Below are 22,415 nucleotides of genomic sequence, written 5' to 3' on the forward strand. Positions count from 1 at the left end.
GGTCTCTGCTCCTACATGAAAACGATCTCAAAATCACTCTTTTCTAATTTCAGAAGACGAGACAATTATGATGATAATCAATCTTTTTTTCTTGTACGAATTCATTATACTCTCAAGAAAAACAGAATTACCATTTTAAAAAGTGTTCCTTCCTGTACTGAACTGAGGTCCCAACCTGGCCACTTTCAAAGTATGTTCTTTTCTTGCAGAAGAAAATATGCTTACACATTTAACATACTTCCCCATGAAAAAGTGACAGCAATCATCATCTGTAGTAGGAGGAATACAGAAAAATTGCCAAAAGAAGCAATATAAAAATTGCTGTTATGCTTCTGCGAGAAAGAGGCAGGGAAAATGTGCAGAACACCTTTCCATCTTACTGTTTCTCATTTTCAATCACCAAAATAAAGATTCTGCTGTCATTCTGACAGACCTCAAAAGGCTGGAAAAGTGAGCAAACAGGAACCTCCTGAAGTCCCGTCAAGGTAAATACAAAGGCCTGCACCTGGGGAGGAACAACGCCAGGAACCAATACACTGGGAAGAAGTGGGTGTGTGGGCAGGTGACAAATGGAAAGCAGCTTGGCAGGGAACCACCTGGGGTTCTGCTGGACAAAAAGCTGCACATGAGCCAGCAGTGTGGACAACCACCTCAGCCCAGTGGGAAAAGGACTGTCAGCAGGTCAAGGGAGGTGATCCTTCTCCTCCACTAAGAACTGGCTACAGACACCTGGAGTGCTGGGCTCCCCAATACAAGAGAGACAGAGATATCCTGGAGCAAGTCAAGTGAGACACCACAAAGGTGATCAAGGATTGCAGCGTCTGACCTCTATGGAAAGGCTGAAAGCTGGGACCATTCAGCCTGGAGAAGATAAGATTCCAAAACAATTTTATCAACATGTATAAATAACCAGTGGGAGGGAATGAAGAAGATAGAGGAAGATCCTTCTCAGTCATGTCCACTGAAAGGAGAAGAGGCAATAGGCATAAAACGGAAGCATTGGCAATTCTTTGTAAATATAAGGACTTTCTTTCAAAATAGGAATTACCAAACAGTGGAACAGGTTTTCCAGGAAGGCAGCAGAACCTCCATCCTTGGACATGCTTAGAACCTATCTGGACAAAGTCCCAAGCAACCTGCACTAGATGACCTGTCTTTGAGCAAGTGGGTTGAACCAGAGAATCTGCAGAGCTGCCTTCTAACATCACCTATTCTGTGAATCTGTAAAAAGCTTAGCTCATGTTCCGAAATGATCCTGCCTTTTTAAGCTTTATCATCCTTTATGCTTTCCAATATCCCATATTTTGACATTTCTAAATATGGCCTTTTATACCTTGACATCAGAATTAGTTTACAACTTGTACACTTCAAAAAGAAGCACTACAAAGAGGTAATTTCAGCACTGAGCCAGTGTGTGACCAATGACAGGGCTATAGAAAGGTATGTGGATATATGCTATTTGTGTTGACAAACCAATATCCTGATGGACCTCACACAGAAAACTCCAAAGTGAGTTTAATATTTCTATCCCTTTAATAATTTATTAGGTTGTTAATGAAGTTTTATACAAATGTAAAAACTTGTCCTATTACCTGTCCTGGCCTGTTGATAGCTGCTATTTGAATTCACTAAATTTTGCAAACTTTCCATTATTACAGTGTATTTAAGTATCAAATTCCCAACTTTCTGATAGCTGCCAGATGTAAAAACCACACCCAACCTCACAGTAATACTATATCCTCATTTGCTGGTTTACTTACAGCCTTCTCTGACACCAGCATTGTGAATTAGCATTTCACTTGCCCCCGAATCAAGCATTTTTCAGGAGATATTCTTTAATTTATATACTCCTCCTGAATGCTTTCCATGGAAAAGAAGTTTGGCAGAAAAGCAGATACCATCACCAGAGTATCTTCCAACCAAAACTTCCAAAATAATCCATGACATTGACTTATGTAAGTTCTTTTAACCTTTCAAAGATGTATCTAAAAGATAATTCTTGACTAAGAATTTAAATTACTACTAGATGTTTTTTGAGGTCAAAGATTAAACTTCAAGTTCTTAGAATCCCATTATTTCTATTGCTCCACATTCTTTAAAGCCTTGTGTTACAACATCTTGATAAGCAAGATTATACTGTTCATACTAATCTTAAATTGAACTCAGACTTCATTAAAGAGCTTAATAGAAAATAGTCTTCCAAATATAACTGCTTGAGATAAAACACCAAAGATAAAGAAACACTGTCCTTCAAATGATAAGTAATGATACTATAAAAATGCTTCAGAACAGTGACTTTTAACTACATGCATACGTAACTTCAAAAGGAATAAAGGGCACTTAAAAGAACTTAAACTTTTTTATGAAAGATACGATCAAGAACCAGCCAACAAAGGCAAGAAACACAGTTAACTATTTGTGAGCCTGACGTCATATTCATTAAATGGTTCCAACTGTTCTTCAAAATCAAGAGAAAATTATTAAGATACTGGAAATAAAATTAAAAATAGTTAAATGAAGAAAAACACACAAGTCTTTCTATTCACTTGCCATTATCAAGGTGCTGTTCATTACAGTAGTAGGAAAAATAGACAACAAAACCAACATCATTCTGCATTAACTGATGACAGCCCAACAAAGAATAAAAGCCACATGATGGTAATGTAGGCTGCAATTCAAGTAAACTTTGTGGGTAAATATTATGCTCTGAAGACAAAAGGAACAGGCTGTTCATGAAAATATTTACATGTAAGAAAAATACTGATAAAATCTGTGTTGACCTAAGATTCAACTGTGCTTTGAAACAGAAATCTAGAAAAAATATGCTGAGTTTTACAGTTTTCTACTATGGATTTTTCTCCCCATTTTTAAGCAGGATAATGTATAGCATTGGTTGAAATCAACAAACTTAAGCAATGTATATGCAGGAATTCACTATTATTATGCTATGTTCTACAATGCTCGACTTATTTTACTTATAGCAAATATATTCAGGTGTCCTTTCAATTAAATATCTGAAGGCTGATTTTCAAGATAAAACGCCACTTTTAAAAACTTTTTTTCATAAAGCAAAATAATATGCAAACTAATCATGTGACTGGAATTCATAACTTACTTAGGAGTTGAAGGACCTCTTGGCCATGTTCCATCCTCATTCTTCTGTTCTATCACCAGGACCTACCACAAAAAGTGTAGTAAGAAAACTGAAATAAAAATATCAATAGATTGCTTTATGTTCCATCTTTTCAATGGATTTGCTGACATGTGATCGAGAAAAGACTGATATTTAAGTTACTATCACTGAGATTCAAAAATATTCCATTACACTCCGTATTCCATCCATTACACTGCTCCTTCCTCTCTACTTTTTTCACCCATCATCTTAATTTGGGCAAGTCAATAGTTCTATTCCTCTACAACCCATGGATGGCGAGCCACTTATCTTTCCAAGAGGTCAGAAGATGACCTGCAATGTTTAAGCAGCACCTGTGAATCTACAGGAATCACATGTCTATACAACAGCCCTGTTAAGGAAGGGATCATTCCTGAAGGAATTTTGCCTCATACAGAGGGATTAAAAAAAAAAAAAAAAACCCAAAACACCCAAACAAAACTATTTTCTGCCTCAATAGCCCTAAAACCATACCTGTATGGTTATTCCTGTATATTTTACCAAAGCATATATCTAACATTATTTTTTCAACAGGACAGTTGGCTAATGAAATTAATTTCATTCAATTTGTTATTGGTATGGAAAGGAGTACAGAACACTCAGTCCCAAACACAGGCATCGGTTGTCATTTGAAACTCCTTTGGGTATTTGAGATAGCTCCCCTATGCTGGCAGATACGACACAGGACCTACAAACAGCTCATGCCTTTTTCTGGATTGACAGCTGAGATAGCTGGATCCTTTGAAATGGCAACTAGACTCTAATGCTTAAACTGAATCCAACTCCCCACTCCCAATGCAACTAATTCTGCACAACTGTACACTGATGTTTCAGGACACTAATTAACTGCCATGCTGTGCCTGTATGCATCTACACCGTGACTACAGGTAAGTACTAATGCTCAAAACCTTGTGTATAAGCCACTTGAAGATGTAATCACATTTTCAATCTGAACACACTTGAGCATGAGATTGAAAACAAGCCTTCTATCATGACCAGCTTTCTATCAGGAACAGAGTAGTCTGCTATCCTTGGTCATTGATGCTGAAAGACTTATTCTGCCATACTTGACTTACTCAGAACGTACTAAACAGAAAGCAGATTTAGACTGAAGAGTTCAATGGAATCTCTAAAGGCATACTTCAGAAATCAACTGATAAATTTGAAGCATACAATCGTATACACTATTATTACTACTAGGTTAGACAGTCTGAAATAGTCAGAATAACTATTATTAGATTAGGAAGCTCAGCAAGAAAAATAACCATGTGTGTGTCAGCAAGTGCAACTGACCAAACACATATAGCCTACCACAACATTTAGCATTTTCAGAAACCATGGTTAAACTCCTTTTTAAACAGTATTTGTTTTGCTCAAAGTACAGATGTCACCTAGAGATCCTGTCATGGCTTTATTACACCATGATTGCTTCATAGTTAATGTTTCACTGGGATAGAGATAATTTGCAAGTTACATCTTTGTTGTGAATCCTTTATGGGAGATATGGGCTCTTCCACCAGGACTTCTGCATTGTTAAAATGACCTGTGTGAGGGTTTTAAGTGCATGCAGCATGAAGCTACAGGACACAATAGTTCAAGCAGCAATTTTGGTGCACTGATAACACCTTCCATGCCATTAAAAAAAACTGAAACACAGCCTAAATACTGCTGGCAGACAGGTTATAGTCAAATATTTCAAAGCAAAAGGAAATACTTTAATATAATCTCGCCTAAAGTTACTGCCATCAAATTTAATCCATCCGCATTTGTAGTGTTACTGCATGACTGCAGCTGTTGAAAAAACATTCAACTCTATTTGAAGACCAATGAATCAGTGTAATAATCTGAAAAGTTATTCTATCAATGCAATTGCTCAATCTGTTTACATTTATATTTTGTAGTTTAACATTCAATGCTTGTTCTTTATATTCATCTGGAAGGGTGAGAAAGTTATCTTGTAAGGAATTCCTCTGTCAAGTGATGATTTTGAAGTGATGACATTGTCTCATGTTAAAGCAGGCTTACAAACCTCTGTCTCTGCTGCTCTTATCAAAGTATTTTCATTTTTTTGTTATTTTGTTTGTGAAATCTAGACAGCGGAATCTGAGTAGAAGACATTATTCTTCTAGAATACCTAAAAAGTTCTTCAAATTCTGAATTTCATTATAGGAACATATCCAAGATCCTAGGAATAATTATTTACTTCAGATTTTACCAAATTCACGTCAGCAATTTCATAAAATTTCGTAAACATAAGATTTAAAATTTAGATGTATATTAAAAATTTTAATTCATCAGGAGAGTTAAATTCTCTCTTTCATCTCTCTTTTCAGTCTTTAATCCTGAAAATACACACAAAGACTACTTTAATTTCAAGAAATTTGCTGACAAAATCCTCTATCCCTAACAATCTATTAGGAAGTGATTTTCATTTAAAAAAAAAACAAAAATCATTTGGTATAGCTACATTTTCATGAGCAACAAGATAAATGTATTAAAGACAAGAAATAATATTTCACTGTACCTGTCCCTGGTATAAACCAGCATCCTGTATGGTACTGTCTGGTTTATTCAAAGGTTCAAAAGTATTACTCATGTACTTGTTCCACAATCTGGTCTCTTTTTCACCTGGAATATTGAAGATTTTTCTTATCTCCTTTTCAATTGTGTCTGTTTTGTGAAGGAAAAAACACAAATTTAATATTTCAATACATTAACAGTATAAGGTCAAATAAAGCATCAGAATTCATCTCCTCATATTCAAAATATGAATGAAACTGTATAAATTGCCAGGCAACTACACCATTTTGTAGGACAAGCAGGAAGTTGCTAGTTAGCTTCCCTTTAAAATGGAAACAGTCAGAGGACTGAATTCCTTAGCAAGGCAGACCAAATAAAGAGAAGCTGATAAGTAACAGATGACAGGAGCCATCTACTAATTTCTGAGTGCATGAACAGAGGAGTGTGGGGAGGTAGAAAATTATCAGAAGTGAGACTGATAGCAAAATCAAGTGCAGGAAGTCATTCTGTTCCTTAAATCAACCCTTTTGGGTTTTATGCTTCTACCCATATCTAAGTGCAATTAGCACTAACCACACTATATAATATGTGTGTGAAGTTTAATTCACATGTCCACAGGAAAAAAAAAAAGACTGCTCTGTAAAACTGAAGCACAAAAATTTATTCTGAAATAAAGGTGAAATATTTTACGTCCCTGAAAGATTCAAAGAAAGCTCTGCGAGCTCCTACTCTACCTAACAGAAATAGAACCAGTGTTACATAATTTTAAGGTAGCATAGCTCATGTACAACTTATGTACATAGCTTATGTACTAAGCATAGCTTATGTACAAAGTTGTACAACTTATGTACATCTGATATCTAAGTGAAGTTTTTAATTAATACTATTCTCCTTACAAAAAAGTAGAGTTTACTGAAAAGTTGGGTTTTTTAAACTAATGTGTACAGTGCTGTATCATAGCAATCCCACTTAGCTGCTTTTTTCAATTGGTAGATTCACAAAGGCCCATAGAAGCTATATCTCATAACAGCTAACACAGAACACAAAACAGGAGCCAAAAATCAAACACTTTATCCCTGATGATCACTGAAAGTACAATTATAAAAATGGGCCCTGAGTTCTCTTTGAAAGACATTCCTCCAAAGTCTAAGGACAAGACACTAGTGTGTCTGCTTCTCTTGCTCCCTTTTACTCAAGATTTTTTTCTCTTCCACTAGGTTGAACAGGAAAAGTCAAACTGAGACCCAAAACTTAAAACTGCCTTGCAGAAGTCCAGACACTGGCTTGTGAAATGTATGAACAATGGGCCGATATAATATTTGTAGATATTGTAGGCAACTGAATACAGTTTGTTTCTATACTAGTTATCACACATTTTTGTCTGAAAGAAAGTGTTAGACTGGATCATCTGTTTTTGTAGGAGATGATAATATAAACAAGGTAGGTGATATCAACAAAGCAAGAGACTTATTTGATTTATTGTGTTAAAAAAAACCATCACGTACTGTCTGAATCAATTCCCAACCAATGAATTAAAATAATTATATCTGAATATAAGAATAAAACTAGTCAGCAACATCTTGTAAAAAAAAGTAGAAAATCTAGATCTATCTATGGCTTTCACTGAAAGAACAATTTACAAAATATAATTTTTCATTCTATTAATACCATGGCAATTAATCATCTGAGCACTGCAGGCAGTTTTCTTCACAAGCACTAAGCTAATATTTATTAAGTTAGTTTTTAACATATTCCAGCTTTGCTAACAGAACTATTACAAGACAGGAAGAATCAATCCCATTGGATGACTACACAATTATTATGTCCAAGACTCTGGGAAGAGCATGTTCCACTTGACTACTATGCCATTTTTGAAACTCTGAAAATAAGATTCTTTTATGTACATCCATGAACATATAACCAATGCTCACTTCATAATTCTTCCTTCCATCCTCACCAACTATTACTGGAGTGCTGGCTTATGAAGTAAAGTGGAAGTGCCTGCTCCAGCATATATGAAAACTTATCAGACAGATACCGTCTGAGTCACACTGTGTATGGGGTTCTCCCCTAGCAAAATCATAGATTCATTCAAGTTGCACAAGACATCCAAGATGAGTCCAACCTTTCACCAAACACCAGCATACCAACTAAATGACAGCACTAAGTGTCACGTGTAGTCAGTTCTAAAACACTTCCAGGGATGGTGACTCCAACATTTCCCTGGGGAGTTTTAGTTATATACATCCAATGTATGACATGATCAGTACTAGCATGATGCCTAAAAGGCACAGGAAGAACTGCCATTTAAAGATGCCTCTCACTCCACCAGCTGTATACCCACAGTTCGAGATAGTTCAATTGAGAGTTAAAAGTTACAGCTCCCATACAGATAATAACCTATATTGTTATAAATCATTCAGCTTACTCATAAGAACAACTGCATGCTTGAAGTACTGTTCTGAAAGACTACTTGGAACAGTCCTGATGAGATGCTGAGAAAGTTCAGGGAATCCTAATACAAATACATCCTGGCTCCTAAAGCTAGTGCAATCACAATGCTGGCCAAAGGAAACTCTTAGATGTTAAGTTAATGTTAAGATGTCAGTCCGAAGTGACTTTGTACTAATTTGTTGACACAGATTAGCTTAGCATCTATTTGAGTGGAAAAGCAAAGGTATTCCAGGAATAACACATATCTGAAGACTGATAGGTGAGTATTATATTATACTTAGGATATTTCTCTGGGTTTTTTTTTTTTTTTTATTTTATTTTTTTTTTTAATTAAGAAAGGTCTTGTTGCTATTTTTTGAGTGCAGTAAATAATATAATCAATGATGGTGGACAGAAAAATTAAAATTTCTTGAAAGGACCATATTAGCCTGAATCTACTCAGTTTCATGGGGCTGTTACTGACTCTTTTGTACTAGAAGCCTTCTGCAACTATAATAAATATGTATCCCTTACTGGAATATACAAGGAAGAGTGAAAAATAATCAAGATTCTGAAAGATCCCTCTTGCATTATTATAGATATAATAAGCATTTCTGCTGTGTATTTCATTAATTCCAGAACTACCTTAAATATACTTGAGGTAATAAGCAGGGGGGAAAAAAACCCACAATCTTAGTAATGGATAAGAGGGATAAGTTACTATTTCACTAGCTCTTCTTCTAAGGTATAAACTCTTCTGGACACTTTGGCTAGGATAGCCCTGCTTTGTACTCTGCACAAGAAGCTTCAGTTTCAGGAAGGGCATATTTTTAAAGGCTTCCAGAAGCGTATCATGCACATTTCAGGAAAGCAAACAAGGCCAGTGTCTGGAAGGGGATTGCCAGTGAACTCTGACTGCTTCTCATTACCTTTTACAACAATTTATTTATAATTTTAATTCTGTCTTTGCTAAGAAAAAATTAATCTATCTTCAAGTAACCATTCCAAAATGCCCTGCTTCTGATCAGAGAAAGAAAATTCATCCATTGCCTATAATTTCAGTAATACAATTAAATTCAGTATGGCTGCAAAATAGCTTGCAGTTGGTCCTAAGGGAAGGACAATGTTAAATTGCTTTTTCCAAGTTTCTGGTTTCCTCAGAAAATAATGAAGTATAGCTTCCCAAGTTAAAACAGATCTCAAAAAGCCAAATTAACAACAAACCTTGTTTTGAGGGAAATTTTCACAATTTTAAGTTTTTCTTCTGATACAAGAGGTGACTCTTTTTCCAACTTAAAATACTGAAGTTTAACAAAGTAAAATGACTACTTCTAAAGCAAGCAATCTGCAAAGAAGGCTGGTAAGTATAAATCACTACTCATAATGCAAAGAGAAGCAAAAGCTAAAAAACATAATCTGCTGCCAACAAATATAAACAAAGTGATGGCTGGACATACACTGCCAAGGGCATAAAGTACAATTCTGCATGAAGTACAAAACTACACAAATACAGACGACTGAAAGACTCTTATCTCAGCTACACATGCACAAATACACCAAAAAATGAGGAGCAATATCTTTGAAAAGGTTCTGATATTTTCAACGTCAAATATCAAAATACTGCTTCAAACAATGACAGAATGCTCAACGAGCAGTCAAAATAAATACAAATAAAGGTAACTTAAAGGTTTAATAGAGGACTCAATTACTGTAAAAGATTGTGCCTGGCCTGCCACTTCACAACATGAAGAATACTGCCTTTGTAGGTCACCTTTAGGCATTAATAAATTTATTAAATTCTTGTGTTTTGTAATACATCTTTCTCTTCATATATATGATTAAAATGTGTTGGTTAATAAAACACATAAAAAATACACTAGTTACACATCAAAAGCCAAGAAAAAGTGTTGTGATAAGGCACAAAATGATGACACAGACACTGCTGCTCTCGAGGGGAACAAAAAGGAAAACCTTTATTTTCTGACTCCAACATTTATAGTTTTCCAAAGGTGACAGTGGATTGGAGGGTGACAGTGCCACCTCTCCAATGCCACTGGACAGACCAAGGGTCCATCCATTCTCTCCACCTCCATGAAAGAATGCAAAACATAGGTTATTTACAGAACTGTGTGTGAGAAAGTTTGTTGAAAGAATGTAAACATCAGAAGGCTTAACAAAGTCTTACAAAACCAGGGCGACAAAAAAGTACTATGAAATCCAAGAAACAACACCACACTATTCACATTCTTAAAAGTTCAAACCTTTAAAGTTAACACAGATGCTTAGAAAATAAAACATGCAATTATATTTTTACAGTTGTATTAAACCCCCTCACTATTTCAATTTGTTAACTTTTAACTTTGACCCAAACAAAACTACTCCTATTGTTTTTAATGTCAAAATAGCCATCTATCATTTTATCTAGACAATTATTCAGAACTTGCTACCACATACAATTGCCAATCACATATTTTTAGAAAATAGTTGTGCATACCTATTGTATCAGCTTTACTAAATCTTCGTGTGACAATATTGTTCATATTTCCATTTTCACACAGTTTTAATTCTGTTAGATATACTTCTACTTTGCAGTGCTTTACAAACATACCCTGTTCAACGACCTGAAAAACAGAATGGGATCACATATCAGTCTGAGTATGTTTTTATATGTACATGCTTCAAGATATTTTTGAGAACTCCTCAAGAAACTGAAGTTCATGTAATATAAGACATTTAATAAATGCAAAAAATGAAAACTAAAATTCTCCTATAACTTTTTAGAAATACAGTAAACTAGAAAGTACTGTTTTCCATGATGATAGTTGTCTTACCTGTGTACAACATGACGACTTTCAAAGTGTAGAAAGGAGAAATCACAAATATGCAATCTTAATCCAAAGATATGTGACCAAAAGGTAGAAACACCCAAAAGGTACTTTTATTTCCAAATACATTAATTGTATATTACTTCCTCAGAATATCAAGAACTAGTTTTCACAGTTAAAGAATACTTATGAAAAATATACTACACACTAATAAAATCTGGATATCACATTTTTAAACAAAACCTAAAAATCTTCCACTTACGTTCCGATAATGAGTACATTCATTTAAAATTTTACCTACTCATTACAGTTGTTTATTCTATGTTCATTTTTAAAACAGAATTACAGAAGAGTTAAATATACAGGATTTGTTTTTTAATAAAAGTAAAATATAGAAAAAAAAATATTCAGGGTCACCTCTTAAATGTTTTTCCTTTTGATCTTCCAAAGTGTAACTGCATAGTCATGTAGACTGCTCCAAAAATAACCATCAGCCTGATATGTGATACATCTGACAAATACGGTTAAAATAAAGCTACCAGCTAATTACTAGGAGAGATCTGCTATCTGCTGTACAAATATAACTTACATGTATGTGCCGTAGGAAAAGAACGAAGAAATTAGTGAATTATGACATTTCTGGCCTTACCTTTAATGACTGTCAATCATGGCATTTAAACAAAAATGCATCTTAATTTGAGCAGCTCAATATTTTTCATCTACTGGAGTCACAACAAAATAGTGGCAGTAAACAAAACTATGCAGTGAAGCTAACACATTTCTAAGAATAAAAACTGACACACTAGTGGCAGTACAACCTATTACAAGTAGTCTTAACATTATTTGATGTAGATAAAATACAAAATTTTATCAATTAAAAATTTGGATCCACATTTCAAAAATAGCTGATGCAACAAAGGGGATGAAAGAGAAGTATAATACCATGTTTATGAGAAAAAAAGCAACTCATAATGACAAACAGGAAAAATAACGATGAATGACAAAAGCATCAGAAACAAAAATGCTGAATTGGAATATGATTCTCAGAGGATAACTGCTGTTCATACTGGCAGAAAATAACAAAGCTATGCCAGTTTACCTGGCCACTCATTATACTCCATGTATTTTTCCAGTTAGCTACTTCCAAGTGGAATGGAAATTACTCTTAATTTCACTGCTCTTTCCTACCATTTTCTTCCCTAACTGAAAAAATTACAGACTTTTTACTTTACCACCATGATGGAAGAGTGTGCAGTTTACTGAAATCCATCTTCAGAAGAAACAATACCAAGTTGATAACAGATATATCTTAAAGAAGGAGAGTTATTTTAATGGATTTCAGCTCTAACAGAACTAGACAAAATGACAGACATTTCAGGGATGTCTTTTTAAAACAAAACCAAAAATCAACTATTTTATCATATTAGAGAAAATATTGTAAGACCCTTATAGCAAACTTCTGTTACTGGCCAAATTAATTTTGAAGACCCAAAACTTCTTCTACAGCTATATCTACCATTTATCGGAAGAGTCGACTTTAAGTAAGCAGCCAGCATGCATGCAGTTAGACCACACTTATGTCATAAGAAAGAAACAAAATTGCATTACACCAGGAATCATAAAACTAAATTCTAAGCCTAATATTTTTCAGTGATTTAAAAGGAATTAAAATAAAGATCCCCATAACTGAAAAAAATGCATCCTAGTAGCCAACACAAAAAGGATAAATATACCAAAATGTATTTTAAAAACCAAGTAATTCAGTCCAGTGAGGATGCAACTGTAATCACTAATTCGAAAATCTTAAGAAATAACACAAAAAAAGATTGTATGATCAATAAACTGGTGAAATGTCCTCTCACCTTGAATAATAAGGGTGTTATGAGCTTGGAGCAAACAAAAAAATGTAAAGATGTTAATTTTTCAGTATCTCATATTGATAGAGGGCCACACTATCCACCATACCGTGGCCTATTACTTGCACTGAGGTAAGCTTTTGCTTAAAGAAATAACTCCCTTAGCAAGCAGTTGAGCAGAGTGTTTATCAGAAAGAAACTACCAATTACTCCACCAATGTTAACATTATTAGAGCCAGACTTTTTACTAACATAGTGAATACAGTTTTAGAGTTATTTACCTAATTACAAGATTATTTGCATTAATAGCCATACAAGCTTCTAAAGCAAATTCTTCTTGAGATATTAAGAGAACTTACTCACAGAAAATGAAAGTATTATGTCATCCTTTGCATCCCCCTGCCTCGATATTACAGGTTTAAGCCTCAAAAATTTGAGTAAAAATTCAATATCAATAAGCAACTAAAGCAGGAGTTCTTGATATGATTATCATAGGCCAGGACTTAAAAGTCTGCTATTCAATTCCTGTGCAACTCCTGCGTATTTGCAGGAGTATATCTGAATCATACTAATCCCAGCAGGTAGTTAAAGAGTACCTTGCGTGCAATTGGCTCTTGACCTTCCATCAGTGTGTACCAGCTCACTAGCCTATTCCAGCCTTCAGTTGGCAAAAGGATGTAGTCCAGCTCATCAATGAGATGTTCCTTGAGAGACTGAGAATCACCGTCTATAAGAGAAAGATTATTTTCACTTGAATACTGTAATTCTGTATTTGAGTTTTTAATGTAACATTTTTCACATAAACAGCAGACAAAGTATTTTGAGTCACAATTATGTTAGCGGTATTATGGTGTTCAAAGCAGGTCTTCTGAAACCATGTAGTCAAACTATCCAGTTTATGCTTAGCACACCTATTACAGGTGGCATTCTTTACAGTAAGAGTGACAACTTTATATTCCCATGCAATTATAAGCACCTAGTTTGTTATCACACATCATCCTAGCTTTCAGAGAAACCAATTCATTTCTCCCACTCACTTCACACATATTCCCACATCATCATGGATACTTCCACAGCTGAAAATGAGAATGAGTAGTTAACAGTAGGTCAAAAACAAACTTTGAAGTAATTCACCCTAAGTCAGACTAGGAAAATAGCATAGTACAACCTCCTATTTCAAGGATCCTATGTGCTCTGTTAACAGTCACTACAAAATTCTTTGCAGAGAAGGGGAGATGCTGCTCTTGAGTGAAGCACAACTTGGAATCTCTTAAGTTAAGCAGTGTGCTTTTAGTTTTCATTCAATCCTCATTACTAGCAGCTACCTTTTAGGTCTAAGAGGTGATTCCAGATGTGAGCCACTGTGAGCTTCAAATATTAGGGCAGCTGTGCTTCCTAATAATGTGATGTGATGCAGGAAGCATCACATCACATTGTAACTGGGAGCACAATGAGGGGAGAAATCCACAATCACTTCTTCAGGTCTACATAACTCTTCACAAGACTCACACAGTATTTCTGCACTGATTTTATATGGTGAGAAGGTGTAATTTGGATTCTATTATCGCCTTCTAAAAATACCAACATTCCTTTTAATATAATTTTTTTTCAGAACCACCAAACAGATACTGTGATTCTGACAATTCAGTCCCTCATATACAACACTGTTTTCTATGATGAACGATCAGCTACTCTAAATACCTACTTCCTTGCGCCCGCTTTGACGGCGTATCTCTTCTTTTGAACATGACACGTGCATTACATCATATTCAATCTTTTTTGCACATGTTGAGATTAACTGAAATCTCTACCTGTTACTTTTCATTGCTCTCACTTCATCCAAATGTTCTGGAAACAAGGGAGAAGCATTTAAGTAACATAAGCACAATATACTGCTTCAGTTTCCTGGAATCAGTCTTTTGTGAATTCAATTAGTTTTCCTTATCACTGCATTACACTGCAGAATATCTGAGAAAGCATGCCCATTTTAGATTTTATTCTTTATATCAGATGCACATTTTTAAGGAGAGCAGCATGACAGCAACCAGAGCATACTATGTGCCAAATACAAGGTTAAAATCCAAGCATTTTCAGGGTCAGTTTATGCTACACAGAAAACCTAGTATAGAGGATTGTTGCTTTGCAGTGGGTGAAAGAGAAAGCTATTACTTGCTAGGCATTAATGTCCTTAATTTTAAAACTACCTTTACGCAGGAACAGTAGATGTCAGAGGGTAACTGGATGCATGGAATCACTGCCCATGTAGAGCCATAGTTTAGAACCATGAATGAGCAAAAAGTGAAGTTCACAACCCCTCATGCTGTTTGTTTTGAAAGGGGCACTGGTAATGTCAAAACAACAGAACACAGGTTTTCAGAAGCTTTTAGGAAAATGGTTAACATGACTTCTAATTTGAACGGCCAACCCTGAATTAGACTTCATAACAACAGTAATTTTAAGCTGAACAGGTATGTAGATTAAGTTACAAATAGCACAGGTGAACTAACAGTGTTTGACACAACTAGAAATCACCTATTTTTGAGGGGGAAGACAGAAAAGAGAGAACAAGCTGATGCGACCCCACTGAGGATAAAAAGATGTTGCTACAGCTTATGTCATGTGAGATGTATCACCTGAACATCCCTGCCTCACGGCAGGATTTACTACAAGAATGTACAAAACATCTAAATCCTCACATTTCGGGAAACAAAACACAAAACTCACCTGGAGCAAAAAGACCTTAAAGTTGCTGGATGGAAAACAACATATAGATGTATATGACAATACAACACTTTCTACAAAAGCACTGGTCAGTGTCAGACATACTCATTCACACTAACAGTTAGTAGAACATGGTACAACAAGTTTTATAAAAGGTGCAATCATCTGTAACATTCAATTTGTAAAATAATGAAATACTAATTACAGAAGTTTTGAATTAAGAAAGCCAAGAGCTCATAAGCCCTGTAAAGTTGGCAAAACTGGTATTACTCTACATGCCAATATAACAAGCAGTATTATTTCATTACCTGTAACTGCAAAGAAGACAACTAATTATCTGCTCAATTTTGTATCTGCTAGATTAAATATTAAGATCTTTAATGGTATTTTGATACTGGACATTAAATACAGAATTTGATGTGAACATTAAAATACGTGGAAAAGTATTCTGAGACTCGTGTTCACAAATTTGGCTACAGTTCAGCAGAAGTCAGTCGGACCTGAGTAATCAAAGCAGTGACAGAATTCAATATCCTTACAAGACCATAAAGAAAATAGGAAATTATCCTCCATCATTCCACACAACTTAAGTCACTGAACTGAATAATAGCACTTCTTCAATTGTTCCAGAACTAATGTAAGGGTTTGGGGCTTATTTACAGAAGTAAGCTTCAGAGTTCAACTTAAAAATCTTATTTTAAATCAACCAATTTGGTTAAGCTACCAAAGAAAGGGAAATCATAGCGAACTCAAACCACCTTTTTTCAACTTGACTAATTTTCAGGTTTCAAGACAGCTCAAAATCTCATTATAAACCAGGAATTTCTACATTATTACATATTTTGTTACCATTGCGAAGAAGTTCCAATAACCGTATTTATAAAATTGTGATTTATTAGGGAAATCTATTCCAGCTCCCTTGTCATGGTCAGAAAATAAACCAAAATTGTTACCTTTATGAATGCCGAGGTTCATTTAAACTGCCAACTTCAATAGATGAACTACCTGCGACAATTTCACACTTAATGTACTATAGGCTTATTTCACTGTAAGAGGCAGTTACCTTTGAGAAGTCCAGAGTTATCAATAGGACCAGGGTACACATTCTGATCTCCCATCTGGTATTTGTCCCAGCTGTCAAAACCAACATATTTTTTCCACTGTTTGAACCAGCGACTATCCACTAGATACCTTAAAAGGAAGAAGACATACACATTAATTACTGGCATTCTACTACTTCCTACCTCATTCATGAAAACACACCAGCATTCACTCATCAGCCCTTGTGAAATGACAATGCTTTTCTCTCTGTACTGCTAACCATTATCAGCAGCTCCTACCAGTGAGGACTTTAGCTGGGGTCAATTAAAAATTGCACTAACAGTGCCAGGTACACTTTTGCAAGACTGCCAATAACCCATATCAGAGGCTGAAAAAAGGGCAAGTTGAAAAAAACCATGTCCCTTTTTAGCATGAACAATTGTCACCTTTAATTCCTGTTCTTGATTTTCAAATTCAGGAGATTCAAGCTAAATCTCTTAGACAGCCCTTTTAAAAAGTGAGCGAGAACTTTCAGTAAACAACTGTCTACTGCTGGAGTTTTATTTATAACATTCAAGTGCAACTTAAAAAACTTCAGGACCCTGATGCCTTGTCAAGAACCAGAGAGCATGTTTTCTTCCTCTGAGTCAACATCAACACAAACAGTAAATGCCCTGCTTTCGACAGAGGACTAGATATTCCTCCTACAAATAACTATCAACATCACACTTCATATAAAGAGATTATATCTCGAATCTCAGCTCTACAGTATTTTTATGCAGATTAAACTGTTGTCACAGTCTGGCTTCTACAAAGTCCAGTGATACCTACATTTTATACCTTTTTGTCCAGAATTTCTTTAAGATCAAGATATCAAATTTTATCAGTGATGCTCAGATTTGTATTTATTTTTTTAAGATATCATATGCATTATTTCTCCTTCCTAAAAGTATTCATAATCTGCTGCCTTGTCTGTTCCAAATCTTTTGCTACTATGGTAGGATGAAACTGAATTTGATTAATCTGACATGCCCTTGCCGTTATACACTAAGTTTTCATTCTCATGAATGTACTTAAGGCCAACAGCATTCTCCCCTTTCTCTTCTGCTGTGGCCATCCAGCTCTATTCCACAAGTGCTGTAACTATGTGTGGTTATGAATGCAGTCACCACCAAACCTGCTAGCCTTGTCCCATTGGCCTCTACTTTCTTGACCCAAATTTGAATGAGCTATCAATCTTAAGAAGTAAAGATATAATTTTACACAGAAGAGAAACTATCATACAGGCAAACTGCCTTTAATTAATGCTTAAGAAATGACTGCTCCTGGAGAATCATTTTACTTTTCAAATGCTTTGTGTTGAATGTCTTATCACACCCCAGTAACAGAGTGATTAATACAGATTTTTGATAATAAAATTTAACAGTCAGAAAGCTTGGGGTCCACTGTTCTAGATTTCAAATATTCAACATTATCTATTTCAACACTTCATCAGCTTTCTTCTTCCATATCCAATTAATTTTGCCATCAACCAAAATCTGCTGTGCGGTATCTCTTTAGGGTCCTCCTTAACAGAGATTTTGTAACATTGCTGTTTCCTAACATGAAGTGCAAAAAATCTTTCATCATTTCCCTTCACGTTTCGGTATTTTGCATTTAGCAATCTTTTCAGGCTCAAATAAGAGCTTAATATTTCTGGTAGAAAGAAAGCTGAAAGGCCACTTATAAAACATGCAAGTATGTAAGTATGGTAAGAACTGAACAGCACAGTCAAGTTCCATTACCACAAAGCAGAGGTAACATGCATTACATGGAAAAGTTTAGTAAATTTATTTCGCCAAGAAAAAAATATTTGCATGTAGATATTTCAAAAAATGCTAGCAGACACTATAGATGGGAATTCTTACAGCAAATTACTGGCTATAGGCATGTATGTGCATGTTACACGTACATCTATGTTTTATACATGTTAGGTGTTTTAATGAACATTCTGCTACTTTTGCTTCAACAGAAATTTGGTACAGGTGAGAAAAGCTATTTTGAGTTACTATTGAACACAGTCACAGAAGTTATAATCTTCTCTCTTATCCTGGTTTAAGAATGGTATTCCCCAGTTTAGCACTCTGAATTTGAAAAACCAAAGCCATGAACTGCTCCCCTTCCCTCACCCCACGAAAAGCAGAGATTACAGGCTGAGAGAGCAATTTAGTGGAAACAGAAATGAGATAAGAAAAAGAAACAGTAACAGCCACAATATTAGTAACAGAAGTGTAAAAAGAGGGTGATTTACACACAGAATGCTCATCCTGGGGGACAATGAACAATGGTGGATGGATTTCCCCATCCTGCCATGCCTTTTCTCATCCTGAAGCCACATCTCTCTTCTGTCAAGCAGGAGCCCTTGACTCCCACCCCTGGGGGTGGTAGAGCATAATAACCTGGACATGCCCAGGGCTGGGCTCCAGGCCCCATTCCCCCACCATGGAAAAATTAACTCTATCTTAGCCAAAACCAGAACACCCCATCACAAGAACCTGCTCTTAATCAAGACATGAAATACTACGTTTCCAGTAAGATTAGGGAAACCAGAAATTTGCATTCAAATGCCATACACTACCCTCATTTTATGCAAGAAGGATATGCCACATTAAAGATTATGCAGGGGAAGGGAAAAGAAAAGGAGCACAATTACACCATGCTCAGTTTAAGGCAAATCAATCAACCTGCTAAAGCACTTCTGTAACTAAAATCCACACTTCTTAACATTAATTGGAAAAGTAATAATCAGAGATTTATAACTTACAGCTTTTGACTCTAAGAAGACATTCAATATAGCATTCTTATCAAGATCAACAAGACTAATCATCTGTATGTGAGAAGGCAAACCATTGGAAGGCAACTTATCTTTTCAACAGTGTTATAATAACTATGATACAATCAACCACCGGAAAACTAAGTATTACCTACGAGGGACACCTAGTAATTTAAGAGGAAGCTCAAGTAATCAGAACTACATCTGCTAAATCCTCATTTGTTAAATGATATTTGATCCCTTTTAAAGACAAAATATTAATGGACTTGGACCAGATACACTACCCTGTAATATGTGTTGTCCCAGATACAAAAATAGAATACCATGCATTACTAGAGACCAAAATATATGTATATTAAGCTTGGTACAATGTTTTGCCTTTATTTTTGTTACTATTACCTAACACAGGACGGAGTTCCAAATGAGTCTAATGCTACAGCAGTTTTCTGAACCGTGGACCTGACTAAGAAGGCTACCCCAGAACTCCCCATCAAAGTTAAAATGTATGGCCTATTTTTTTAGAATTATTATTAAGAAATGTTTGTTATCTGATGGAATCAAGATTTCAGGAAACACAAATTTTGCTCTCTGGCATGTCACCAGCTTAGCTAGTGAGTAGGATAACCAACCCATCTTTTGAGGTAAAAGAAATCTGGAGGATTTGAATAAAGACTGAAGTCCAGAACAGTCTCAAATTTCTAGATATTCTGCTTTGGGGGGCAAACCTTAAAAACTAAGACAACTGCACAGCCAAAAGAACTGGTTAACTCTAAGACAGCAGATACCTGACATTTACAGGTATTTCTAATAAACCAGAAATTGAAGAAAATAGTACAACCAAGTCACTTAGAGCCAACTGGTCGATAACAGAACACTGGAATACTCCCAAACCTTTACCTAAAAGTAAACAAAAACATGCATGTATCACTTGCTGAAAATTACACTCAAACATGGAATTTTCAGTATTAACAATACTGGAAGTATCTGTACTGTTTATTTAACTTCAGGAGTTTTTTCTTGGTTATATTATGTATACTTAAAATTTTCTTTGTGCAAGTAGAATCAAAAACTACAGAACATGTGAGTATGTTCTCAGTTCAAGTCTGGCTTACTTCACTACCCAGTATCTACTTCTGAGTAGAGCTCCAGATTGCTTTATAAGATATATCTGCTCTCTTCTATAAAAATGTTTCTTGCCTGTCTGAAGTGGATTATCATATACAAGGGACAATTTATATTCTAGAATCCTCTGGAATGCCAGATAGTGGAATAAAATGTGAGGAAATGGAATGAAGCTGCAACAGGGGAATCATGAAAAGCCTGAGAGGGTGGCTGGTCACTGGAACAGGCTACCTAGAGAAGTGGTCACAGCACCAAGCTGGTCAGTTCGAGGATCACCTGGAAGACACTCTTAGCCATATGGTTTAGCTTTAGGCAGTCCTGCAAAGACCAGGAAGTTGGATTCAATGTCCCTTATGGGTCCCCTTCAATGTGGGATATTTGGCCTTGGCCAGTGGTCAGTCCATCTGGAGCTGGCTGGCACTGGCTCTGTAAGACACAGGGGAAGCTTCCGGCAGCTTCTCCTAAAAGCCACCCCTGCAGCAACCCCGCTACCAACACTTGCCATGCAAACCCAATAAAACTGGGTCACCCAATTAAATTTACCAGAAAAGACCATATCCTCATGTATGACCAAATGATCACCTGCAGAGACTCAAGGCAGCTCAAAATAGGATTACTTACAGCCTTTGCACATTAACTTACAAGTACAAAAATCTGAAGCTATTACAAGACTTGAAATACACCTTTATTTCTTAAATAAAAACTCAACAAATAATAAAAATCAATTTTAAGTTTATGGAAGTTTTAAAATTTTGCAGCTGCATGACCACACAGACACTGTTCACTGAACAAAAGAAAGTACTAGCAGGAAACTTACTAACTGATTTCTAAAATTCTCCCATGGTTTGAAACTTTTAATGTATTTCAAGTTCACCTGTAATTTACTACATATTTTGCCTTAATAAACCTAATTAACATAACAGAAACATTACACAAGTACAACAGCATTCATTCTTTAGCTCAACATCCAAGTTGACAGAAAAATATCTGAACAGTATGACTAAGACCTTGGTATTTCCCACTGCTGTCAAAAGCTTCTGAATTCTTGTGACCATTATATATAGACAGAATTAAACAACATGTAACCTAGAATTGTTTATAATGACTGATATTTCAGCTTTTTGAATTAAAAATCAAAGCAGAAAACTTTAATATGCAATAAAGACATTTCACAGAATGTCTCATTCTGCATGCACTGCTGGGACGCAATATCTTCTGAACAGAAGCTATTTCACTTTTAACAGTAAAACTGTGCAAATTGTCCAGAGAGATAGGTGAGGATTTTTTTTACTCTCCTCACTGTGCATTAGTACAGATTAAGCAATACAGAGGACAAAGTAGAACAACTGTTTTGCAGAAAGCAAATTAGGACTCGTGCTTAAAGGCACAGCATCTGATTTTTGTTCTTGCACAACTGCAACTATAAAAATAAGAATGTAAGAAAGGGTTTCTATCTGTATTTCTACTTGGATTAAGGTGATGAAAATTGCTTGACCAAATACACTCAAAATTAATAGATGCCTTTAAATTCAATTTTCTTCCAGAATTAACAAGTTCTTAAAGTTCAAAATGGTGATAATTATTCTACTCTATCACACAAACCATACCATCGTTTTATTCAAAATACAGGTAAATCCACAAGAAAAAAGTGCAGGTGTCAAAAATAACAACTAAAATATAGTTTACCTCCCATTTTTAAGAAATCCATCCAAATATTCCAGATTCCTCTTCAGAAATAAGTGTTTAGCTCAACAAAACGCAGCAGGATTTCAAATCAACAAATCAAATTCTCACTAGAGCTCCCGGCACGCTCCACTGCCATGTGCTACAGTAGCCTAAGCATCGCATTCTTCACCCTTACACCACAGAGGCCTCTTCAAGAGGCCGACCGAAAAGTACGATTCAGCCAAAAT

General features: G+C 35.5%; 1 protein-coding gene across 4 annotated transcripts in view; it reads right to left on the reverse strand.

Moving 5' to 3' along the window:
* The window catches only part of USP15 (ubiquitin specific peptidase 15), a 57,884-nt gene that overhangs the window by 30,221 nt on the left and 5,248 nt on the right, over positions 1-22,415 (reverse strand). For 2 of the 4 annotated variants that reach the window (XM_041411354.1, XM_041411353.1), the window contains exons 2-6: positions 16,591-16,718; positions 13,403-13,533; positions 10,620-10,746; positions 5,697-5,842; positions 3,116-3,177 (exon numbers count right to left, since the gene is read on the reverse strand). In XM_041411354.1, coding sequence (XP_041267288.1) covers positions 3,116-3,177; positions 5,697-5,842; positions 10,620-10,746; positions 13,403-13,533; positions 16,591-16,718 — 594 coding nt within the window. Of the gene's footprint in view, positions 1-3,115; positions 3,178-5,696; positions 5,843-10,619; positions 10,747-10,956; positions 10,975-11,367; positions 11,458-13,402; positions 13,534-16,590; positions 16,719-22,415 lie in introns of those variants that run through there. The other 2 variants (XM_041411355.1, XM_041411356.1) reach the window with 2 other exon arrangements.

Source organism: Onychostruthus taczanowskii, unplaced genomic scaffold (assembly GCF_017590055.1).
Source record: "Onychostruthus taczanowskii isolate IOZ18803 unplaced genomic scaffold, ASM1759005v1 scaffold35, whole genome shotgun sequence".
Lineage (NCBI taxonomy): Eukaryota > Metazoa > Chordata > Aves > Passeriformes > Passeridae > Onychostruthus > Onychostruthus taczanowskii.